This window comes from Taudactylus pleione, unplaced genomic scaffold (genome assembly GCF_031769625.1).
Source record: "Taudactylus pleione unplaced genomic scaffold, aTauple2 ptg000487l, whole genome shotgun sequence".
NCBI lineage: Eukaryota > Metazoa > Chordata > Amphibia > Anura > Myobatrachidae > Taudactylus > Taudactylus pleione.
In genome coordinates, this window is record NW_028284889.1 from 829,919 (window position 1) to 857,260 (window position 27,342).

The window sequence follows — 27,342 nt, forward strand, 5'->3', positions numbered from 1 at the left end:
AGTGCATTTTTACCCTGTGATTTCTTATAGTGCACAGTTGCCAGAAAAAAAGAGAGCATGCCCAATCAAGCAAAGAGCAAACACATTGCCACATAAGCAACAATATGAAATTATCTGGTGTAGAAGCCAATAATTGATAAATATGGCCCTAGTTAAACAAATTATTAGATTCTCATATTTCTAACAAATGACTAAAATACTAGCAAGTTATACAGTATGCCATAAACATTTTTGATTACCCATTGCCAGTTAGATTGGATTACAATTACTCAATTAAAATATATCAAATATTGTGGATCCATTTACTACATACAGTCAATTCAAATAATTAATTAATAAAATGAATAATTAATAGTGTTTAAAGATTTAATTGAAGTGGTCTGTGACGAAGGCTCCTGCTCTCTAGTAACAAGTTGTCCAAGGAAAGGAGGAGGTGCACTACATTGGAGGTCTACCCATACATGAACAGAGTAGAAAAGAGAGGGGGGTTTAACCCCCTATTGTTCCTCAGCACACTGAATTATACTAGCAACAATATATGAACACTATATGGTAATAGAATTTCAGAGATATTAGTTGCGTGCATTTGCAAATACATGGGATGCTGCTAGGCCTCGTCAAGGCTTCTCTGTCACTAGCAGTCCCTACACTAAACGGTTCACGTCCGGGGTGCAGAGCACCCCAAAATAACGTCCAGCCCAGGACCCCCCCAGGGCATCACACGAAAAATGGAAAAAGAGTGACAGTGCAGTGTAAAGTATAGAAGTGTGCAAGTAATTACTAAGTGTTAAGGGGTTAAAATATATGTGAAAAGATTACATGAATAATAAACAAACATAAAAAGGTGATGTGAAAAGTAACTATGTGTATTAAGTGGTGATGCCCTCAGGAGGCCCAGCCAGAACGGCCTTGGGGGCCCTACGCCCAAACGCTCACCCCAAATGTAATGTATGCCAATTAAAGCCTCATAATAAAGGCACATATATATTTTTGGCAAATGTAAGGCCTCATGATAAAGGCACATACATAAATGCATCCGAATTGAGAGCCAGCTTACCTGGGAGTCACCCCTGGGAACTCCAACTAGCACTACTAGAATCAGCATGCCCTGCTAATGCTGGCTCATTCATGCATCTCATAACCACAAACAAAAAAATGGCAGCTGCTCAATCAATCTGGTAGTACTTTTTTCAGGTGCATGAAAGGGAGGGGTCACACCAAATAGAAAAGAGAGGGGGGTTTAACCCCCTATTGTTCCTCTGCACACTGAATTATACTAGCAACAATATATGAACACTATATGGTAATAGAATTTCAGAGATATTAGTTGCATGCATTTGCAAATACATGGGATGCTGCTAGGCCTCATTAAGGCTTCTCTGTCACTAGCAGTCCCTACACTAAACTGTTCACGTCCGGGGTGCAGAGCACCCCAAAATAACGTCCAGCCCAGGACCCCCCCAGGGCATCACACGAAAAATGGAAAAAGAGTGACAGTGCAGTGTAAAGTATAGAAGTGTGCAAGCAATTACTAAGTGTTAAGGGGGTTAAAATATATGTGCAAAATTAAATGAATAATAAACAAACATAAAAAGGTGATGTGAAAAGTAACTATGTGTATTAAGTGGTGATGCCCTCAAGAGGCCCAGCCAGAGCGGCCTTGAGGGCCCTACGACCAAACGCTCACCCTAAATGTAATGTATGCCAATTAAAGCCTCATAATAAAGGCACATATATATTTTTGGCAAATGTAAGGCCTCATGATAAAGGCACATACATAAATGCATCCGAATTGAGAGCCAGCTTACCTGGGAGTCACCCCTGGGAACTCCAGCTAGCACTACTAGAATCAGCATGCCCTGCTAATGCTGGCTCATTCATGCATCTCATAACCACAAACAAAAAAATGGCAGCTGCTCAATCAATCTGGTAGTACTTTATTCAGGTGCATGAAAGGAAGGGTCATACCAAGTACAAAAAAGGGGGGGTTTAACCCCCTATTGTTCCTCTGCACCCTGAATTATACTAGCAACAATATATGAACATTATATGGTAATAGAATTTCAGAGATATTAGTTGCATGCATTTGCAAATACATGGGATGCTGCTAGGCCTCGTCAAGGCTTCTCTGTCACTAGCAGTCCCTACACTAAACGGTTCACGTCCAGGGTGCAGAGCACCCCAAAATAACGTCCAGCCCAGGACCCCCCAGGGCATCACACGAAAAATGGATAAAGAGTGACAGTGCAGTGTAAAGTATAGAAGTTAGCAAGTAATTACTAAGTGTTAAGGGGTTAAAATATATGTGAAAAGATTACATGAATAATAAACAAACATGAAAAGGTGATGTGAAAAGTAACTGTGTATTAAGTGGTGATGCTCTCAGGAGGCCCAGCCAGAGCGGCCTTGGGGCCCTACGCCCAAACGCTCACCCCAAATGTAATGTATGCCAATTAAAGCCTCATAATAAAGGCACATATATATTTTTGGCAAATGTAAGGCCTCATGATAAAGGCACATACATAAATGCATCTGAATTGAGAGCCAGCTTACCTGGGAGTCACCCCTGGGAACTCCAACTAGCACTACTAGAATCAGCATGCCCTGCTAATGCTGGCTCATTCATGCATCTCATAACCACAAACAAAAAAATGGCAGCTGCTCAATCAATCTGGTAGTACTTTTTTCAGGTGCATGAAAGGGAGGGGTCATACCAAGTAGAAAAGAGAGGGGGGTTTAACCCCCTATTGTTCCTCAGCACGCTGAATTATACTAGCAACAATATATGAACACTATATAGTAATAGAATTTCAGAGATATTAGTTGCATGCATTTGCAAATACATGGGATGCTGCTAGGCCTCGTCAAGGCTTCTCTGTCACTAGCAGTCCCTACGCTAAACGGTTCACGTCCGGGGTGCAGAGCATCCCAAAATAACGTCCAGCCCAGGACCCCCCCCAGGGCATCACACGAAAAATGGAAAAAGAGTGACAGTGAACAGAGAACTGTATTTCAATACACCAGTGATTTACAACTTGCGGCACACCGAACAAGAGCTTAAAATCAGTTATCCCCGGGAAAAAAACACAGACAAGGGCCCCCATGGGAAAAAAAACACACAGATTGTCCCCCCAGGGGAAAAAATACACACTCATTCGCCCTCGTGGGAAAAAAATAAAACAAATGCATTGGCCCCCCACAGAAAAAAAAACACATTGGCCCTCACAGGAATAAAATAAAACACAATGGCCCGCACAGAAAAAAATAAATAAAACTTAATTTCTCTCACAGAAAACAAAAACCACATTGGCCCCCACAGAAAATAATAAAACTCAATGGTCCCCACAGAAAAAAAATAAAACACCATGACCCCCACAGAAAAACAAACACACAATTATTTCCCCAGCCCCCCACAAAAGTCTTACCTGACCTGTCCTTAGCAAAAAAGAGGGAGGAGCTCCCAGTTCATCCCTGGGGGAGGGACAGCAGATTGGAAGCAGGGGTTCTGGGGCTGGAAGATGGAGGAACAGCAGCTTGGGAGTAGGATGAATGGGAGCAGGGGTGCTGGGATTAGAAGGGAAAAGAACAGCAGACTGGGAAATAGGGTGCTGAGACTGGAAAGAGGAGAATCAGCAGACTGGGTGCAGGGGTGCTGGGACTGGAAGGGGAAGGGACAACAGACTGGGAGAAGGGATGCTGGGACTGGAAGGGGATGGGACAGCAGACTGGGAGAAGGGATGCTGCAACAGGGAGGGGAAGTTATAGCAGGCTGGAAACAGGGATGCTGGGACTGGGAGCAAGACAGCAGACTGATATACAGGACCCAGGAGGTTTCATGTTACGTGTTGGACAATAGAAGTACTGTTTTGGACAATTCCCTTTTTTTCATGTTCTCACAGGTACAGCATAATATACAGTCTTTTTTACCCTAGTGCCCCCACTCAGAGCAAACAGATTCATTTAAATATTGACATTTACTCCCTCATATAAATAGGACATTTGTTATTAATACCTAGACCTTATATAATCTGATGCATCATTTCTTCGGGCGACTACAGAGTGGTGTTGGAGTCAAGAACTCTCAGATTTGATAGACTGGAGCATGACTTTATGCCACACTGACGCCATACTAACAGCTTCAGTTCAGTGATGCTCTAAGAAACCCACCTTAGGATATTAATTAGAACTTATATTCCCTCAGACCAAAGAGAACTGAAATTTAAACAGGTAATCACCCCAAGTGCAAGATTCCTAACACCACCCTCACATATGGGACCTGACTGTGAGTTGTACGTAGATGCTGCAGCAAAAGACGTCTTATGCTAATGCCACAGAAAATTTCTTTAAAGCTGAGATTCCCACTTGCAGCGGCTTGCATCTGTAGAAATCCATTTTGGTACGTCTTTAGACGCCCTATTGAAAACGACACCAGCCCTATGGGAGTGGTTGGATACGGGATGCCGGTGCTCGGGATCCCGGTGGTTAGAATCCCAACGCCAGCACCCCGACAGGGTTAGGATACCGACACTTGTCGGTCAGTATAAACACTTGTCGGTCAGTATAAAAGATGGATGGCCCCCCCAAATTTTGAGGTTGGGGTAAATATATTTTAGGAAAAGTGGTGCACTCCATTCCTAGTCCAGTCCAAACTAGTGTAGTGGCACCTCTTACGACTATGTGAGTAATGATTGTGATATTAATAGCTGGTGCTCCGACATATACACTTCTTACATTACATTTTTCCTTTATGTTCACTACATACAATCTGTTTTTGCCTTCACTCTGTCCATCTTTAGATGCGCTGAATGACATGATATTTATACTGTTGTACATTATGTAGACAAAAGTGATTGGACACTGACAGCAAATAGAATAACGAGATTTTATTGACGTCAGTACTTTGTAAGTCCACCACGTGCAGTGATTACTGCAGACACCCTTCTTGGGAAACTGTCCACAAGTTCCTGGACAGCAGTAGGATGTCCTCATCAGCCATAGTATTGTTTTTATATTTGCCTTTATTTTCTTTAAGTTACAGAGTTTTATGTCCTTTGGATTCGTGTGAGTTTGCAATTGAGAATACTGTACACTGTTTGTTTTGGATACTGGAGCCCATCCTATGTTTCTGACTTCAGTTTAACTTAGAATTCTCTGCATCGATTGCCTTTATGTTATTGAACTGTACAAATGAAAAACTTAGAAAATCATGTACAATACAATTTCTTTCAAATTCATTATGTTACACTGTATGTTATATTGTACAACAAAGGGATTTAAACTGAATGATAAATAAATAGTTGAATAAAAAAAATAAACAAGCGGTTATAGGACCTTGCTTTCTGGTTAATTTGACAGAAATAAAGAGTAGTTCTTAAGAGAAAGTATACTATCCTTTTAATAGCTTTGGCATAACCACGAATCCTGAAAATTCTGAAAATGCTGTTTATTCCTAATAGGTCAAAAGTGGACATTTAATAACTCTAATAGATGAGACCACGTCTGCTGAATGTAGACAGGAAGTGGCCACCAACCTTATTAAGATCTTCTTAGGACAAGGTCTGGCAAAGGAATTCCTGGATCTGCTCTTCAGACTTGAGCTTGATAAAACAAGTAAGTTGGGATTACTGTGTATGGACCGTGCTATGTCTTTCCCATTTCAGGGGTAAGTAAGTTTATCACTGGAGGATCCACCATTTTGCATTATCCAGACCACATTCAAGAATTTTGTGTTTATGAAGACTTTTTTTTTCTTTTTGCTAATTTATTTCAGTTAATTATGTGTATTTTGCTATGACAAAGCATACCAATTATACAGATGAGTCCTCATACACTTATCCATGTTGCTACTTTTTCCTCAATTTTGTGTCTTAAGGCGCGTATCCACTAACAGATAGTGGAACGACAGAACGATTACAACATTGTAATAGTACAGTCATTCCTCTTCCCCTGCAGTGCCTACACTGAACGATATGTCATTCAGTGTAGGCACCCTCCCTCATCCCTGGAAATGGCCAATCTGTCATTATCGGCAGATTGACCAGCATTTTCAGGGGATGATTGATGTTGAAAACGACCAGCGGGAGCTCGCAACGCTGGTCGTTTCCGACATTTTCATGCCCGATATGTGCATGCTTAATGAGCAATTGAATGATAACGATATCGTTCAATCGCTCATTTTAATCGGCAAGTTGATACCCACCTTAACGTTGCTTTAAGTGTACTTGGTAGTCAGGATTAATGTTTTTGTATCAAATTGTTATAAAGTCGCAGGTTAAACATAATGATGCATGGTGAGGGTCCCTCATATCGAATCTTACTTTTGCCTTTTCACTCTAGATCACAGGTTCTCAAACTCAGTCCTCGGGTGCATATTTTCCAGATCTCCTCACAGAACCACAAGTGAAATAATTAGCACCACCTGTGGATCTTTTAAAATGTGTTAGTTATGCTGGCATACACTCTACAATTATCTGTCAGGTATCTGTCAAATCTGTCTGGTGGGAAGGAAAATCTGGTCCGTTTTCTAGTGTTTGGGAGCAAATTTCTATTGTTATTTGCTCCCATACATTGCCAGATAATCATTCCAACCAGCCAGATTGGACAGATATCTGACAGATAATTGTAGAGTGTATGCCCAGCATAAGTAGTGAATACACCTGTGCACTTGCTAAGTGACCTGGAATATGTGAAATGTGTGGGGTCCTGAGGTCTGAGTTTGAGAACTACTGCCCTAGATTGTGTACTTTTTCCTGAATTTTGCTACTCTTTCCTCAATTTTGCTACTTTTTCTCCATTGTGCTTTTTCCCCAATTTATGTCTTAGCTCGCTTATGGTGTACTAGGTACTTAGGATTGTTTTAGGGCGGGTAAGTCGCAAAGCCTGTGGTGCGCTAAACATAGCTATTTGGTGTGATTTGAGGTTAGGCGTATGTGGACACATCTCTATTGCAGTAAGTTTTCTTTACTAGCACCAATTGAGTGCCTCTCGCGTAGTTCGTTTAGTTAGGGATTCTAGGCACTTGTATTTCACTTGCACTTAAATCTTGGCCCAAACCACATCAGACTGTCTATAAAGCCACCAATGTAACATTTTTTGTAAGTGGTATGCTCTTTGCACCTCCGCACAAAAATACACATTTCTGGATGGCTTCCTACCAGTTTAATAAAACTGAAATGAGGGCGGCCGCTTCTCTTTAATGAGCCGGCCTACTGGCCGCTCGCTAAGCTGTGGGTGATCACCCACAGCTTTAGCGAGCGGCCAGGTTGATGGTCGCAATGGTCAAAACCATCGAGACCTTCGGGGCTTGCGACGAGACCCTTGTGGTAGGGTCTCATCTGCCACAAGCCATAGTGAGCTTTTGGCTCTAATAGAGCCGGAAGCTCACCATTGACATCACGAGTGATGTCAGTTGGGCCGCCCCCAAACGACAGGCGTTCCTTCGGGAACACATCCGTTTGGCCAGCCACCCCCCCTCCCCGCCTACAAAACGGTGCGAGCTGTCGATCACCATCGACAGCCGCCCCTTTTGTAGTGAGCCCCGGAGCGAGCGAATTTCTCTCTCGCTCCGGGAATTGCGCAAGCGCAGTGCGGCCGCTGCGCGTGCGCAGGGCCTCAACATCGACCCGCTTGCGAGCGCTCAGCACTTGCGAGCGGGTCTGAATGAGACCCTGTGTCAGGAGCCGGCGAGTGACACTTGGGTGCAGCTTGCATTATTGTTTATGGGTGTGGTACTTATTGTGCACAAAGCAGGCATCTGCACAAAATGAAGTACCGTTTATGCAATTCATAAATTATCTTCAGTATGTGTATTTTTGATCATGTAAAGGTTTGAATAGAAGCCTTTAACGTGTACGTTCAATACCTTTATTTTTTATGTTTAGTTCATCTTAGAAACACAGCAGACATCTTCGAAGTATTATAATGATTAAATCAGTGCAGTTACAGACTATTCAAAATAAATGTGTTTATCATAGTAATAGTAGTTCCATAAAAACATAGTTTGTGTTTCACACACAACAATATGTAGTGGAAAATTATGATTGTTGTTTGATTACTTGAACCTTATATATTTAATATTCATGTGTTCATTTTTGATATTTGAATTTTAAATTGAATGTTTGTATTGTCACAGATGAACCAAACACGTTATTCAGAAGCAACTCCTTGGCTTCAAAATCAATGGAATCATTTCTTAAGGTAAATTATCTCTTATACTCTGTTGTTCTGCTAATAGTGTTGCACCAATAAATGAGATAATATGATAAAAATATTTTTTTATCTAAAGCACGAACATTATTTCAGGTCAGTTCTAGTATTCCCTGCCAACCTTATTACCTTTTATATGACATTTATTTCAGTATCACTAGCACTATAAACATATAACTTTATCACATTTATGGCCATCAATATAGGAACCGATAAGTACTGATAGAAAGCAGTTTTGTTACTGGAAAACTCTTTGTTGTGTGTTTAATTTTTATGTTTCCGGATCACAGATATGTTTGGCAGTAAAGCACTGCTTTGATAAAGAAGTGTATACTCTCAATCAGTCTGCCCAGGCAATCCTGTTTCATACAAACAACAAACTAATGGCCTGATTTAATGAGTGTGATAATACCAAGCTGAAATTACATATATCCTGTCCTTTGTTTTGTTGCTCGGAAAATCTCTCCAGGCAATTTGTATATATGAAATGATGTCTCCTATTTAACGTATTAAAAGTAAATTAGGAATTAGTATCTTTATGTCAAAGATTTTCTGTCTTTTTTCTTATTTTAAAGAAAATTATGTTTGTTTTTTAGGTGGCAGGGACGCAGTATCTACATAGCGTTGTCGGACCAACTATCAATCGTATCTTTGAAGAAAAAAAATATATTGAACTGGATCCCAGTAAAGTTGAGATTAAAGAAGCTGGGTAAGCTAATTTCTAATATTATGACATGTTTTTAATGTATCTGTACTTGAAGTAACCTAAACAGTTAGACAGAGCCGGCCCTAGCAAATTCGGTGCCCTAGGCAAGATTTTTGCTGGTGCCCCCTAGTGAGTGTCTGTGCACAGAGGAGTAGCATGGAAACATGGCGCCCGGAGAAAGTGCATGTCATAGCGCCCCCCTGTACTGAACAGTGCCAGTGGGGTATGGCTGAAGTGAAGAGAAAAACAGCAAACAGTGGCAGTATCACGCTGGGCATTGAGGTACCATTGGGGGAATAGAATGCTTCGGTGACATTAAGGGGTAGCTCCATTGGCACTGCTTTATTTATGTATAGCACCTAGGATCTGACTTATTTCCTTTGAATCATTGTTATTAGTCAATAGAGGAGATTGTATTATATATTCTGATCATTTAACTTAAATTGACAGAGTACATGTGCTAGAGCGAGATTCCACAGGGTGCACAGCTTATTACTGCAATTACTGCCCCAAGCAGCTTTCACTGGAGTGGGAACACCTATGGGAAGCTCCCTTCTTAACTATGCTCCTACTTTGCAAATTTACATTGCACCTATATTAATGTGAGTAATACTAACCATGTTCTGTCTACCACCATTATTATTATTTCAGGTCTCCTAATATTTTCTTTCAAATAGACCTTCAAATAACACTGTATGGTCATGCCTGGGAAAACCTCCATTACTTTAAATAGCAAAGCAGTAACTCTTTTTAAACTCATACCTAATAATTGAAGTTTAGGATTTTACCTCAGATGGCAAAAAGCTGATCACAGGGTAGAGAGGGGAGGGAATTAAAGAGGTGAGAAGTGAATGTAATCAATCTGACAGGAAAGGGGAGGTGAAAATAGATGATCACAGAGGAGAGAGGGCTGGAGGGGAGGCAATCTGGGCAACTTGAGGAGCATGAAATGTAGAAACGGATCTCAGATCTGTAACTTATTTAGGATATAGAGGAAACAAACCGAGATAAATCTAACAGGCGGCCATCATACTATGCAGTGCCCCATGAATTCTGAAACCCTGGATGGCGCACTCTGTCCATTTTGGCGCCAGGAGCTCATGCTCCTTTGAAACCACCCTCGCTACACCCCTGTCTGTGTGTGTGTATATACATATATATATCCCCAGCCCCTCTCAGCGTCAGACTCAGCAGCAGCACGGCCAGCACCCCTCTCTCCCCAGTAACAAGTGGGTGCCTACCCCGCCGCCCTTCTCCTCCTGTCTCCCAGCCTGAGCTAGCTAACTTACCTAGAGGCTGGAGTGGGAGTTGCCAGGACCATCTGCGGTCACTGCCTGCCTGCTGCCTTCTATCCTGATGCTGCTGCAGATGCCTGGTGGTCCGATGAGCACTGGGCGACTAATATGGAGGCGGACCCGTTAGTTGTCACTCATGGCTCTGCTCCGCAAAGGCCCATGAGAGGAGTGGCCGTGGCTGGGCATGCTCTCCCGCGTCTATCTTCCTTGTCTCCTCCTGTAGCCAGCAGCTCATTCTGTGCAGCAGCTCATTCTGAGTCTCTGACCTGGCTGTCACCTGACAGGCTGGCTAACCGCTGCGTTGCCTGATTGGAACTGAGGTGGTGGGGGAGCTGCACTGTGCAGAGCCGTGGAATGCTCCTAGGCATTCCAGTTGCCCTAGGCATTTGCTTAGAGTGCCTATGCCTAGGGCCAGCTCTGTAGTTACAGCCCATACATTTCAAAGTAACCTGGGCAATGTATTCCACCATAATTATCAAACAGCATTTTTTCACAGAGTTAGTTATTATTGTTTATAATTCATGTATTCATTTTCCCTCAACACAATCTATTATGGGTATTTATAATGGGTGCAGGGTGTGCAGTGCACACCCTGCACCCATATATAGGGGGATATTTAGCATAGCTTGGTGGTAAAGTACCAACCAATCAGCTCCTAACTCACTTTTTGAACACAGCCTGTAACATGACAGATAGGAGCTGAATTGTTAGTACTTTATCTATCTCACGCCAAGCTTTGATAAATCTACCCCATAGTTATACTTACCTCTCCCCAGTTTCCAGAGTCCTTGCATCTGCTGGAGGCCCGGAGCTGCTGAACAGCAAATATCACAGGGAAAATGGTATGGTGGACATTTCCCAATGATTAGCACTTGTGCACAAGAGATATCCCTGGGAATAACGTGAAGGTGCCATTTTCCTGGAGACTTGCGCATGCGTAGTAGACTGTGGCACAAAGCCAGAGTCTACTACGCTACCAGTGAGGTGGGGACCCACACAGAGGCTGCACACAGGTCCACACCCCTGCCCCAACACATATTATTGGAAATACTATCTCAATGACATTTCTCATCTCTGGTCATGTAGCAAAGATTTTATAGTGAGTCTGTCCACTGCCTCTGAGGGTTATTGTGCTATATAAGTGCCATGTATAATTACATTAAATATAGTTATATATAAATTTCAAGAGGCCCGTTGTTAAGGACATGGAGAAATGAGTAATGATCACAAACATGTTTAGACTGACCAGAGAACAGATATCTGACCTTCCTGTGATTCTGTTTTTCAAACACGCAGAATAAAAATGGAAGCGCATCACATTCTTGGACTCATATCAAAAACTTAAATACACTTCCAGTAAATTACAGGGAGGAAAAAAGCACGTAACTCAAATTAATGCTTTTGATATTCACATCTGCTGAATGACTGTTTGTTCTGTGCTATATTTTCAGTGCCAGAACGTTGTTTTTTTTTCTTCAGAAAACTGATTTACCTGATGATGGGTCTGCCTTATTCAGCAATTGTAACCTTAGTTTTATGCATGTTTGCAGTTAATGGATAACTGGGCCCAGTTGAACTAAACTGAAATTTCATCTTTAATCTACAAATTACCAGCGCCACCTAGGAGCTAAAATATTGTGCCAAATGGACCCCCACTTGGCTTTACCGATTAACATATTTTTAAGAAAGCATCTCTCAGACAGGGGTCATTATATTTTGTACCTCCTGTATTTCCTTCTAGTCCTAAGCTTAGGTTAGACCCACAGAAGACTCTTCCAATCAGCAACTGGAATTCATTCACAGCCAAGGTGTCAGATGTACAGTGCTGGTGATGAGCAATGGTCCTGGATATATTTCAGTGCTGAGAGCCCGCTAAAAACAAGTATTGGGTGGTCCGAAAGTTCTATTTTAGGAAAGAGATGTAGTTGGAGGCAATATTGTTTAAAGTGAAGAACCAATTTAAAGAGAAACCAAACTCACCAATGGCATTTCATAACACAAGAATGGGAATGGATAGGAAGGACAGTGTTCAAAATGTTAAAGGGAACAGAGTGATAGGTTTCAAAGCAACCCCATGGGCCAAATGTTAAGGCAAACTCAGTTTTAGGATAACTAATGCTGCTGGTCCTTCACTTTTGTTTCGGAAAGACTTGTTCTGCCAAAGCTGGGAAGCTATGCAGTGTGAGACCTGTCAGTGCTCTGCAACCAGGAGCTGTAGGCTTTTTCTGCACATTAGTAGCATTTAAATATGTCTTATTCAAGGCCATAAGTAGAGCCCCCCTCATTTTTGTCAAAGTTGTCACTGTTTGACCAGCGCTGTAATAATGAGTTTAGCCTTGAGGCCACTTGACATGGCCATTCTGGTAGATGCAGACCTCTTTGGCCTATATTTCATAGGTGAGGTCAGGGCTCACTACACGGTCCACAGGTCACATTCAGACACGTGGGTCCTAAAAATAATTTCAAACAGTCTGAGTGTTCCCCAATCATTCTCCTTTCTAAACTGCTCAAGGAGTTGCAGCCCCTTGCTAGACATAGTCATGTCAGACCTGGCTTACAAAATCTGGATGATTGATTTCCTATAAAATCAATTGTGTGCGACTAGAGCTAAATGTGAAAGCACTAAATACATACATTCTAAAGAGGAGGTTTAGGATGAAAGGGCTAGGGATGTAGCAGATATCCCTTTTTTCTTTTGGCCAGTAAATGGTTGTGCCTCAAATTATACCTATAGGAGGTTTTCTATTTGGTCTCACTCTACCATCATTAGCATCTTCGCTATTTTCTAATAAACAGAGTAGACCACTTGTTTCAGGCGACTGTAATGGTGTTCGAACTTTCAATAGCACCTTACACCTGCACACGTTTAATGAAAGCAGTGGTTCCATACTATGTTATTGTCACCTTTATTGTCACCTTTGTCAGAAAGGAGTCCACCGACCCAATGTGCGCTCCCGCCGTTCTTAAAACGTATCGTATGATCAGATGTGCAGCCCATCATATCTATCGTAATCATATGCAGATCGAGTGTGTTAAAAAGCACCAAATCATGCCGTCGGGACTGCCGGGGAGTTCAAAGGAAAACGTACGTTGAATCGCATCGTACTACATCTTACTAGTGTATGGCCAGCATAAAAAGTTGGGGAGCATTCACTCAGAACCAGTCTGTGAGATGCAGATGGTTCACAATGGAGCAGTAGGCTCATTTCAGTCTGTTCAAGTTAAAGACAGCCACTTTAGTCCTTAGAGCTTTAATTGCCAGTCACCTATGGGAATATGCATTTTCATTTTTCTGGACAACACTGTTGTTTTTTTACCTGTACAGAATAGGAGACGCTCGTTCTCTGTAAGAAAAACCCTAAGGATTAGGAAATGGGTCACTCAAATGCTATTCACCTAACAGCAATATACATCCTGGGAAAACAAAATAAACTGGATAATTCTCCATCACCAACATCTGACTTCCTAGAGTAGATCGTTTTGCAACTCCTTTTAAAGCTCAGGTTCCCACCTTTGTGTCCAGAGTGCGGAAACATGGAGTATTCAAGGGGGATGTAATGTCTTTCCCATGGTCAGACTCAGACCTTATTCTCCCATATGCTCTCCCACTACCTGCTTTTTTACTGAAGATATTGTACAAAATGAAAGCAGACCAGGTATCCCATTTAATACTGGTTTATCCTCTCTGGCCATCCAGGGTATTGTTTCCTCTAATTAGTTGAGCTGAAAATTCCTCTGGGACTCTCACAAGACTGCTTCCAGATCTCCTGGACAAGTTGCCACCATGCATATGGAGAATTACATTAATGGGCTAATAACAAGACTCAAGATTGTCACCTACTTCAGTAATCCTTATTATTGCCTCACTGAGGCCATGCAAGGACCAGATATTCTACCATGATTAGATCATTTAATGCATGGCATAGTACTGCTAATACAGCTAGATCAGCTTCTATGCTTACTGGACTTTCTGGCTGCTAAATATGAAACAAGCCTTGCATCAGCCACCATCTGCTATTATGGTTCAGCTCTTGCATTTTTATCACCAAGACTAACTGAAGACATATTTTACCATCACATATTCAGAGGCGTTTTTTCCTAACGAGTGCTCTTAATCCACAGTATTCTAGTACTTAGAATTTAGAACTTGTTCTAACCTTCCAAGCTGCCTTGGATACAATAAGAAATTGCGCTCTCCTCCTCCTTAGATGACACTGCACTAGGCAGCACAAGCTGAATCATGCTCTCAGTAGCTGTGTAAAACAGCAGAAAGCTGCACACATTCAGGAACTCCAAGCTACACACTGATAACTTGTCGGGCATCATTGCTGCAATGCTGTGAGCAGTCTCCACCCCTCTCTTTTGTTCCCTGTCTGTGACCTCATCTTTGTGAGCCTGAATAAAAGCCATTTTTAATGACATCCACAGGTATTGCTGGGCTTAACCGGGTTCAATGGAAACATAGGCGACCCAGGAAAAACCCGGGACGAGGGTGCAGTGGAAACAGGGTAAAAGCAGAGTACGACCCTGCAAACTACCGTGTAAAAAATCCCGGAACACACACGGGATTATATTAAATTTTGTCTGTTCTATTTATGAAATTCATTGTGTATTGAATTAACTATATGCTGTTTTGAAGGCTATGGTTAGTGAACACAAAAACATGTATTGTAGATAAGACAGGAGCTCTACATCCATCTTAGAGAGGTTTATAATGTTGATTGTCAGGAAGTTTGGTCTGGTACGCAGCAATGCCTCTTATTTACCATTCAAAAGGACATCTATTTGGAGTGCCCCGAACATAGGTAGTGTTTCCTGCTCTCCTTTTGTTTTGTAGCTCATATTAAATATAACTTACAAATAATATCTGCTCTGTCTACACTGCTTCCTTGCTACAACGGGATGTAGTCAGCTTCCCGGCAGACGGGATACCGACGGTCTAAATACCGGTGCTGGAATCCCAAAGATAAATCGGCCATCTACTGTGTTGCACAGCCGATGCAATGTCTGTCTGCGACGTCGTCCACAGACATATTGGGGATACTCACCTGCCTACGAGCTCAAAATATATCGGCTGTTTGATTGAACAACCGATATATCACTATACTACAATCACAGCTCAATTACAGTTTAAATGCCTGCGGTGAGAGGAAAAGCCCCTGGCAATGCTCTAATCTGTTTTTAGTCGAGCTTTTACGTAAGATAACTGCACTCTCTGCTTGAGCTGGGGCCACTGTGCACATAGGGCCTGATTCAGACCCACTTGCGAGCGCTGATCGCTCGCAAACGGGTGGTTGTTGCCAAGTGCGCATGCGCACGACGGAGGCGGCTCCGGCGTGCGCATGCGCGAGACCCAAATAACGACGGCCAAGCCGTCGTTATGGGTCTCGCACCAAAGGGGGCGTGCTGTCGATGGTGATTGACAGCACACCCCCTTTGGTGGGCGAGCCGGGGGCGTGGTTGCCCAGACGGAGGCGTTCCCATGGGAACGCCTACCGTCTGGGGCCGGCCCCACTGACATCACTAGTGATGTCAGTGGGAGTGCTTTTGGCTCTGATAGAGCCAAAAGCACTCCAGAGCTTGCGGCAGCGAGACCCTACTGCAAGGGTCTCGTCGCCAGCCCGATGGTCGCGATGGTCTTGACCATCGCGACCATCATTTTGACCGCTCGCTATAGCTGTGGGTGGTCACCCACAGCTATGCGAGCGGCCAGGAGGCCGCTCCAAAAAGGAGGAAGGACGGCCCTGATTCAGAGCGAGCGCTCTGTCAGAGCGTCCGGCTCTGAATCAGGGCCATAGTCCCGGGCTGACTTCCAACAGGTCTCTGACATCTAATCTGCACATATCAACCAGACTTGAGTACTTTACAAGTACCTGTATACAATTTAGATGTTTTTTTTTAATGGAATTATTGTTTTTGTTCAACTGTTAGCAATAAAAACATCTTAAAGCTATCTACCTGTCATATTAGCTATTCAAGACATTGACGGATAATGCATGGCCCAGGACCAAGGATCACCCTGATTTTGTTATTGGCTAGATTTATGCTTATTATCATCCTTATCCTTTCCTATTCTCATTTCTACACTGTAAACATATCTCACAAGGGTAAGAAAACCACTCTGGGCAAAACACCCCCCATCTTTACAAGGAAATCATCAGTCACCTCACTCTGTGCTGCTCTAATCCTACTTTTTGGCAGAACTGGGATCATAATTGTCAAGCTACCATCATCAATTTGGTCATTGATGTCAAAGTAATGCAGCTGTAGGAAATAAAGAAGGCCATTGATGAATTCAAACTTGAAATGAATTGCCTTTAAAAAAGGATGAATGCCTTTGTGTCCAGACAAACTATACCATACCTATGTGGTGATTGATGGAATAATGTCTAGCTTATGTATAGAAATAGAAACACTCAAAGATTAATTAGGCACGTAGACATTTTTAATTAGTTTAATTTGGCCAATAATTTACATGTCAACTTTGTGGTGACAGGTATAAGGGGATGTAGTGAATATGCCAGCGGACGGGATGCCGGCCTTCGATATATCAAAGTCGGAATCCCGCTGCAGCGGCAAAATGCAGACGCCGCTATTCCGAAGGGGATCAGAATATCAGTGTCGGCATCCCGACCGCCGGGATCCCAAACAGAGGATCCGGGGTAAGTATGCACATTATCCCAGGGAAGGGGGGGTTAGGTTTAGGGACCCCCGGTGGGAATTTAGGGTTAGAGACCCCCCCGGGGAAGGTTAGGGCTAGGCTACGAGGAAGGGGGGCTTAGGGTTAGGCACCCCCCCAGGGAGGTTAGGGTTAGGCACCACTGAGGGAGGGTTAGGAGGAGGGGGGGACAGGGAGAGGGTTAGGCTACGTACTGCCGCTGTCAGGATTCTGCACCTTCGGGCAACCAGCGTCGGGATTTGAAGCTAGTCAGCCGCCAGGATTTCATACCCATCCTGGTATAAGGAGGTGCTGTATGAATGGGACAGAAGTTTTTAAGCTTGCACATGGGTGTTACAGGTGTTTTTTAAACTTTTAGAAGTGGCTTAAACTGACACAAATATCATGTTGGGGTTAGTTTTTATGCATCCCAATTTTATCTAGAGCATTTACTTTGCAGAAAAAAAACACTTGAATTTTATCATTGTTTCATTGTTTGTTTGTTTTTAATTGAGTATATTTTATAGGAATTTGCAAGATGCCAACACTCTATACAAACATTAACAATAATAATAGAATATTACAATACAAAACATATATAAGTCATCGTGACAAATATGGGGAAAGTTACAAAATAATATGGTACAGATTTACCATTGCTTAAATATCTTTAAACTATCCTGAAATTTTAAGTGTCATCCCGACTATATAAAAATATTGCAAATATTACAAACAAATCTTTGTGGTACAGTTCAGTCCTAAACACAGAGATATTCTAGTGATACATCCCCATTAGGACATCTATTTCACCATATTAAACATACCCTATAATAAACAAACTCTTTTTACTATTGGATAACAATACATTTTATATATATATATATATATATATATATATATATATTAGATAAAAAAAAATTCAAAGGTGAAATAAAATAAATTAGATAAGAGGAGCTTCTCCCATGCCTGCACTTATATCATACAATCAAGTAAACAGCAGTTACACATTATGCATATCTGGACCTACACCATCTCATCCAGTTGCAGTCAAATTTAAACTCTGCCTTTCGAGTTAAATAGAGGTATTTCTCTTGCCCAACAGTGGTATGAACCAGCGCAAGCCATGCACAAAAGTCCGGGCCCTGAGAGGCCATCCAGGTGCGAGCAATATTGACCTTATCCAAGGTACACATATTAATAACAAACTGCCTATAGTACTTATCTAGAATGGTATCCTCCAGGACACCCAAGCTGCATACTTTCGGGGTGAGAAGAGGGGCTTAAATCCCATTATTGGAAAGAACTTGTATAACCTTGCACCAAAATGTCTGAACTGTGGGGCAATCCCAGAGTAAGTGCCAGAAAGTACCAACCGCCATTCCACACCTTGGGCAATCACTAGAAGCCAGGCCACCAAATTTCACCACTAATTGGGGTCAAATAAGCTCTATGCAGAATATATAGCTGGATTTGCTGAAATCTCACAGAGGCAGAGGAGGTACGGGGAATACTCAGAGCCATATCCCAGTCACTATCAGTTATTGATCCCACATCCGCCTCCCAATTTTCTTTAAGATCAAGTAACCTGGATTCATGGTGAAAGGACTAAAGGTATGAATAAATAAAGGACAAGGACCTACGGGGACCCAATGAGATAAGCACTGTCTTAATGGAAAATTACTGAATGTCAGGGGGGGCTAGCACTAATCTGAACACTGAGGGCAAGTCTAAGTTGCAGAAATCTGTAAAAATGTGCTCTATGTAAGGAAAACTATTCCTGCAGATGAGTGAAGGATTTAAGTGTAGAGCCTTCATATAACTGATCCAGAGAGTTAATACCTTTGGTGCCCCACACTTGTCTAACTTGAAGTGATCTCATTTCAGACAGTGCCCTAGAGTTCCATAAGGGTGTGTCAGGATCCAGACCAGAAGAGTGCGTAATATTCAGGGATGCCCGATAATCTAAACAGCCTGTATTAGTATTTGGGGAAGAGGTTTCTTAACTTTGTCACTCAACAAGGCCTGTAGGGGCATGTGACCAGGGGAAGCCTGAGACCCCAGCAATGAGTGTAATGCATTAGGGGAGTCATCCTGAAGCCAATCTCTCACATGCGTTAGTTGTGCCGTGTAGTAGTATAGTCGAAAATTAGGGAGTGCTAACCCTCCGGCAGATTTATGACTCGTCAGTAATTTAAGTCTAACTTGAGGTCGTCTATTCACCCATATCAAGGAAGATAGCTTACTGTCCAGTTTACGGAATACTGAAGCAGGGATAAACACTGGGGACTGCTGGAGTATATACAATATTTTAGGTTGTACTATCATTTTAATTAGGTTGATCCTGCCTGTAACCGTGAGGGTTCCAAAAAATGTTTTGTGAATTCCCGCACAGAAATTCAGATATTTAGTCTTACATCCCCTATTAATATATTATAAATATTACATCAATAATGTGATTTAAATATTATTTGTCACATACTTGAAAATGGGGGAAGTGGTGCCACCTCGCTCACTTTATAGGTATGATATCAAATCAAAAAGACATAATACACAAATGTATCAATAATTTGTTACAACACAGATAAACTGTGGATCACAGCAACAGTGAAGCAATAACTAGCTTACACTGTTGCGGTTGCTCTTTCTAATCGCAAATAAAAACTATCCTGTGCCTTTTAAAAACATCAATTGTGTCGCTATTACATACTACTGAGAATTATTGACATATGAAGGCATATATGAAACAGCTATTACACGAATGAAATATAAGAGCTATTAATATTATCCAACTGTGACTCTATGGAACGACTTGACTGATTTTAAAACACTTTTTTCATACTATTACCACTTCTTTCTCTTTTTATCTTAACAGTAATAAAATGTCAATATAAATATATGTGTTTTTTTTTTACATATGGAATAAAAGTTAAGTTTTATTATTTTGATTAAAAATACGATTTCCTTGTGTTTTAGTGTGCACCTCAATAGTCTCACACTGTCCTTCTCTTTTTGATTTGATATGTAACCGTGAGGGGCAATTTACACCAAGTTTTAATTTTGACTTTTAGGTAGATCCAGATTGAGCCGCATATAGTCAAGTGGGGAATTTGTTATACAGATGCCCAAATATTTGGCATGGGAAAAGGTAAAGAGGGTTAGCCTCTAAGAGGGAGAATAAAGGATTTATTCCAATTAATTTTTAACCCAGAATAGACGCCAAATAGATTAATAACCTGTAGAGCTATAGGCATAGCCTCTATATAATTATTTAAGAATAAAAGCAAATCATCGGCGTATAAAGCCACAGTATCTGTTCTGATGCCTAATTGAAGACCCACGATCTTAGGGTGTGACCTTAATACACAGGCAAGAGGCTCAATTGCCAATGCAGAAAGGGCCCGGGACAGTGGACAGCCCTGCTTCGTAACTCTTTCTAATAAGAAGGGAGAGGAGATAAATCCATTGACAGAGATCCTAGCAACAGGCCTATAGTATAACAAATGAACCATAAATACACAGGTCCAAAACCCATACTTTTCATGACCTCCCACAGGAACGGCCACTCCACAGAATCAAAAGCCTTCGCTGCGTCCATAAGACACAATGACCGAGGAGGACTCATCCCCGTGAGAGGCCTGAACATGAGTAAACAGGCGTCTCATATTTATAGAAGTGGACTTGCCCGGCATGAAGCTGGTCTGGTCCATGTGGACCAAAGAGGTGATGACCTGATTTAGTCTTAAGGACAGAATTTTGGCCAGGATTTTAATGTCCATTGGTATTAAAGAAATTGGACGGTACGAGTCCGGGAGCCTTGGGTCCTTATCTGGTTTTACTAATACAATAATTAGTACTTCAGACATGGATGGTGGAAGAGAGTTCAATTCAAACATTATATAGCTCTAATAATTTAGGGACAAATATTTTGGCATGCTTTTTATAGACCTCCACTGGGATACCGTCTGTACCCGGTGTTTTATCCCAGGGAAGGAATTAATAGCCTCCTCCACCTCCTCTATGGTCAGTGGAGCCCAATTGATGTAATATATGCACGGAAATCTTCCAAATTCCATGACATATGTGACTTATAGACGTCTTTGTAAAATGATAGGAAGACATCAGCTATATCAGAGTTGGACGTAGCCACACCACCATCCCCATCCACTACTTCTGAAATGGTATTAACAGGTCGGGTGGACTGGACCAGTCTTGCTAGATAGCTACCTGGCTTGTCCGCATGCACATACTGGGAATTAGCACGAAATTGGAGTTGGCAATTAGTTCTATCTAATAGGTGATCAGACCAAGCCTGCTGAGCAGCCAACCATTTGATTCGAAAGGCATCAAGCCCATCTTGTAGAAATTGTAGTTCAGAATCTCTACAAGTGCATTCCAACTCTACCTCCCTGTCCCTATAATATTTTTTAATTTCGGCAACCCTTTTCAATAAAGTACCTCTCAAGAAAGCCTTAAATGAATCCCAAATCATGTCAGACCTAGCAGACCCTTTGTTATCTCCCAAATAGCCCGACCAAAGTGCCTCAAGCTCAGAACCTGCCCCCATCTGCGTCAGCCAGGAGGGATGCAGCTTCCAGACTGTCTGCCCTCTCGACCCACCTAGATCTAAACTCATTACTAACGGAGAGTTGTCTGACACCCCTCTAGTCATGTACTCAATTTTAACTATCATAGAAACTAGGCCGGGTGAGACCAGTGCTATATCAATCCTTGAAAAGGAATTATAGGAGGAGGAGAAACATGAGAATTGGCATACTTCAGGATGCTTTTTGCGCCAGGCATCGATCCATCCTAAGCCTTCAATACACCTAGCATTCAACATCTGAGTATCAGAGGTCTGCCGCCACCTATCCAGATACCCATTCATAATATTGTTAAAGTCCCCCAGGCATAAAACATGAGTGTTAGGAGAGTCAGCAATAAAACCAGTAGCTAATTTTAGTACATCGTAACTAAATGGAGGCGGGATATAAACTACCAACAAGAAAAGCGGAGTAGAGTGAATTTTACAGTCTAGAAATACAAATCTCCCATACATATCAGTTTGGACTCTATTCAGTACAAAAGGTACATTTTTATTTATGAGTACGGACACCCTCCCTGGAGGATGTGGTGTGGGAGGCATGATATGCCCATCCCACCCAAGGGCGTTTCAACAATAGAATTCTGCTACCCACCAAGTGGGTTTCCGTCAGGCAAGCAATATCCGGACTATATTGTTTAAGGAGTCTAAAAATTAGTGATCGCTTAATCTTCATTAGCTTCTCGAACATTCCATGTCAATAAATTCAGCATTCTTGTAAATAACAAAAGTATTTATCTAAAATACAAATAGATCTAGACCAAACCCTCCAACCAAAATAATATGATCACACAAAAAGCGGTGCAGTGCAGGCAAAAAATAAAATAAAAAATACCATACATAACATAACCTTACATATCCCCAAAAACCGCCCCCCTCCCTGTATACTACCCCAATTGTTAGCATACCCAGGCCCGGATTAAGGCTTATGGGGCCCCCAGGGCAACTAAATTGTGGGGCCCCCCTTCAAGCCACACGGAGCCGCCCCTTCTCCCTACCGCCAGCCACCCTGAGCCTCCCACCCCCAAACCACACAGAGCCTATTGCTCCGCCAGCGCTGCTGACTTACCTCAGTGACAGCGTGCGGGCGAGACCTCCCGGCAGAGCTGCTTCCTAGTCCTCTCATCAGCGTCACGGACGTAATGTGTCACGTAACGCTGATGAGAGGACACGGGAGCCGCTCTGCGCTGTATGCAGCAGCACTGACTGTGCTGCTACATACAGTAACACCGGAGCGCGGCAGTGAGCCTCAATCCGGGAACAGGTGTCATTGGACATCTGTTCTCGGCAGGGTTACACTGACCCTGTGTGGAGGCCCCTCCGTGTGTGGGGGCCCAGGGACGACCTCCCCTGTCGCTCCCCCCCCCCCTTAATCCGGCCCTGAGTATACCTAATCCCAAAATACAACCTAACAATAGCTACCCACTAAGCCGTAAACCCAGCAAAGTGGTGGAGCAAAAAGAAAACAAAAGCCACCAAAGCAATGGGGCTCTCCAAAATTTTTAAGACCAGTAGAGCATAGTCTAGACTCTAGAGCAGTGTTGGCTAAACTTGACACTCCAGCTGTTATGGAACTACATAACCCAGCATGCACTGCTACAGTTTTGGTATTAGGGCATGCTAAAACTGTGGCAGGGCATGCCGGGATATATAGTTCCACAACAGCTGGAGTGTCAAGGTTAGCCAACACTGGTCTAGAATTTCCTATAATCCAGTACGTTACCGTTTAACATGTATTAGCAAATATAAACATATTGGAAAGGAAAGCTGCTGCAGTTTACATGTATCTGCATAATAGTTAACGTTACCTCAATAGATATAAAATAGATATAACTGTGCGCCAACAATGTATTAGAGCAAACAGCTTTACATATTAAAAGAAAAGTAGCCCGACTGCGGGCGAGCAGAAATAAACACATCGATCAGGAGCCAGTTGTCTGGTGCCAGGTGCCCTGCGATCCAACCATGCTGCAGCCTCACGAGGGGTAACAAAAAATTTGGACTCTCCATCCACCACAACTCTCAATTTAGATGGAAACAGCATGGCATACTGTATATTCATTTCACAAAGACGTCTTTTGACAGGTATGAATTTAGCCCTATTCTTCTGCACATCAGCAGCAAAATCTGGAAACACGGATACTTTCACACCGTTAACGTTCCAGTGGACCCTTTATCCTAGCCATGCAGAGCACAGAGTCACGATCAAAGTAATGCAAGAATTTTGCTATGAAGGTGCGCGGAGGGGCCCCAGGAATCATTGGTCTAGCAGGAACTCGATGCGCCCTTTCCACTGTGAATTGAGCTGAGAAGGAATCCTGACCAAACGTATCCACAAGCCATTTCTCCAGAAAGCCCTCAGGGGACGACCCCTCCTCTTTTTGCAGTAATCCAACAAAGCGGACGTTATTGCGTCTCAGACGAACCTCTATGTCGCCCCTTTTTATTCTGCATTGTAGATAGCTGAGAGGTCAGGGCGGATACTTGCGTTTTCAAAGGAGCATGAAGGTCCTCCAGGGTGGATTTGCGAGTTTCAGCTTCCCCAACTCTCTCATGGACACGTTGCAGATCTTGACGAACAAATGACAAATCAGCCTGTACTTTCCCTATTTTGTCAGAGAGCCTCTGCTCGCTTGAATTGACTGCCTCCAGAACCTGTTGGAGGGTCACTTCTGTTGCTGATGAGGAGGAGGGAGCATGAGATTGGGAGTCCTGATGGGTCGGCTGAGCATCTTTAGCCGGCAAAGGGGGACCCTAGAGTCATCACCGGAGGGGGGCTGAGGAGTGGATGATCTGAAGAAACGCTCCAGTCTAGCAGCTGCTGCAGCAGCATGGCCTGATTTTCCCATTTTGGCAGTGGAAGGGTTACTCAGCTTGCAGTTTTTTTTTGCAGTTCACCAGCAGGGGGCTAACAAGAAGAAGGGAGCACAGCAAGAGGTTCAATGGCCGCCACCCCCGTAGGGATCAACATCAAACGGCCAGCAAGCCAAACCAGATCACACCGATCAGGCAGGTCTGATCGTGGCAAGGGGGCTCTCAGGGGAAATGCATCAGGGTATATAAGGCGCTACTTCCCGCAATGTGTCAACGCTTACAGCCTGACCTCAGCGGCACCTCATGCACCGCCGCGCTATCACCGAGGACCTCACAGATGGCACCCGAGTCACTCCTATGTCCACGGTGCCTGCAGACTGGACTACAGGGGAAGGTAAGGCACCCCACCAGAATCGACCCGCTGGTCACAGGATAGGAGAAGCAGGAGGTTTAGTTGGAGAGCCTATAGACAGTGCGTCCAACTACATCGCCGCCATGGCCACGCCCCATTGTTTCATTGTTTTAGAAAAATGCATATAACAGCCACTTTTATATTGTTATCCAATATTATACAGTCTGCTTTCCCATTTTTTCCCACACTTAATGCTGGTATTACAAGCTGCAATTTGTAATTGAATTGTGCGTTAAACAGGAGTGCGCAAACATGCATTAAGTGAAATCACTGGGCGATATGCGTGTTAAATTAACACGCAATAACAAAATTTTTATCGCGGCTAATTGAATTCGGGTCTAAGTGCTATAACAGGGTGAAAGCTAATTCCAAGAGCATTGAGTGGGGGTCCAGTATCATAAGTCCTGTCTGATTAGTGAGACGGCATCTCAGTTGACTTGCACAGTCTGAAATAGTTAAGAAATGTTAACCTTGTAGAATGTACAAATGACAAGAGGTAAAAAGGCTCAAAGTAATTGCATGATGAAGAACATATGTAAGGCAGCTCATCCACGCCCCCTCCTCCTTAAATAAATTTTAAATCTTGGTTGGCACTAAATTACCACCCAGAACACCAAAGTTTTAGACTTCTATCTCAGATACGATATAAACTAACCTCGAGCAGAGCTTCTCTTTCAATTGGCATAAAAAAATCAAGTGTCTCGGAATACAAATCAAGAGACATTACCATCAGCTGTTTCAGCATTACTCCTCGCAAAGGTCAGCATGTGGTGGCACTGTCTTGACCTTAAACACTACTACATTGGTGTGCAGCTCCCTAAATTATTTCTAAGGAGTAGCCTGAAAACTGTGAGGGTCTAGACTATGGCCAAGACTGAGAACATTGGTCTAGTTTCTTTTTCCTCACTTCTCTAGCTCATGGCACTAAATTACTCCAACACCACCCAATGGTCTCCTTTAGCAATTTGGGATAGGGCAAAAAGATCATTAGGTAGGTGGAACTTTATCTAAATTCTGGAAGATCCCGTGCCTGGAGTTTATACCTCAAACAAGATGGCTGGGCAGACTGAGGAGACCGTCATACTGCACTTCTGGCAAAACCGGAAGTGCCATCTTTGATACCTCACTGCCTGCAGAGGCAAAAGTTTAAACCAAGACATACCCAGATTCAAGAGTATTCAACAGCTCCACACTTCCAGCATTCACCAAAAGCGTTGGTCCTGCGGGTCAAGTAGGAACCAGCATTATTTGGGGAAATGTGATGGAAGATGGATACAGATGAAAAACCACCACACTTTTTCTTAATTTTTCCCCTTTTGGAAGGAACTTTTGGACCCATTTTTTTTCAGAAAAGGCACATGTTTATATAACATTTATCCTCATTAATTTACTTGTTCGTTTACTTAAGGATTTTAGCAAGAATTCAGTACTTCCTGTTGTGAGGACCCAAACAGGAAGTTGACTACAGTGTAGTTATATAAGCTCCATCTTGCCACATACCCATATGCCTTGATAAAAACCCATATGCAGGTCAAAAAGCGCTTGCTGTGACTTTGTGATAAGGATATCAGGATTTAAGCATTGGGGCCCACATATCCATCCCCTTAAAAACTTCCAGAAGTTTCGAGGTCCGGTGGTAACGGGGCCCCAATGTTTATACTATTGGTATGAACTTTTTATCTGACTGTATGCTTTATCATTATAATCAAAAGTATTTATTCCCTTTTTATAATGGTAATATCCTATTTTTTTTTTAAATTGGAATTTAAGTGTTTTTTATTCCCTTTTTATAAGGTAATGTTTATCTTATTGTATTAATAAATTGCCTTATCCCTACCATCGACTTTCTTGCCTATTCACTTGGTAATTACTGATTATTTACCAAGGGATCCTTTGTTACATCTAGGGGTGAGCGCCAAAAGAGAGCCCACAATTTGGTTATAATTACTGTTTCATTTTGGTCCCTTTATGGTGAAAGGAACCAGGTTTTTTTAGGCTGCTTTTATCTCCCCAGGAGCGCCAATCTCAGACTATCACCGTAATCAATTCCAGGTTATTCTAGCCTAGGAACTTATTTTCAGAGAAGATTTTTTGCAAATCAGTGACATTTATTATTCCTTGTAGAAGTGATTCACATATATGGATGTGGTCAATGAATTACTGAACTTTGGTAAAACACTGTTTGTGTGGATTATTTTCTTCCCATCAACAGAATTGCCACTTGGGACTTTGAAGACTGATATGAGTGTTATTGGAAATTGTTTGTGTACAACTTTACTTGGCAGTAGCTATGATGCGCCCACATATTTCATGTATTTTGGAGATAGGGTTCTATTGTTACTAGGGATGTGCAGGCTCGGATAGGTTCGAATTTGCACGCCGAGTTCGGATTTTTCCCTCCAAAAATCGTGGTCTCAGAAAGATGCAAGACGTCATCTTTCATGGACAAACATCATCATTCCTTGACAAAAGTCTATGGAAGATAATGTTTGTCCATGAAAGATGACGTTTTGCCTCTTTCTGAGACCCGATTTTTGGAGGGAAAAATCCGAACTCGGCGTGCAAATTCGAACCTATCCGAGCCTGCACATCCCTAATTGTTACATAGTGAGTGAGTGGTTTCTAGGAAACAAAAATGGTGCATCTCAAACA

At 42.5% G+C, this 27,342-nt stretch overlaps 1 protein-coding gene across 3 annotated transcripts in view; it reads left to right on the plus strand.

The window, feature by feature from the left end:
* The window catches only part of LOC148502647 (ras GTPase-activating protein 4-like), a 203,912-nt gene that overhangs the window by 143,655 nt on the left and 32,915 nt on the right, over window positions 1-27,342 (plus strand). For all 3 annotated transcript variants that reach the window (XM_088449512.1, XM_088449513.1, XM_088449514.1), the window contains 3 exons: window positions 5,457-5,610; window positions 8,132-8,196; window positions 8,802-8,914. In XM_088449512.1, the coding sequence (XP_088305638.1) occupies window positions 5,457-5,610; window positions 8,132-8,196; window positions 8,802-8,914 (332 nt within the window). The remainder of the gene's footprint in view (window positions 1-5,456; window positions 5,611-8,131; window positions 8,197-8,801; window positions 8,915-27,342) is intronic.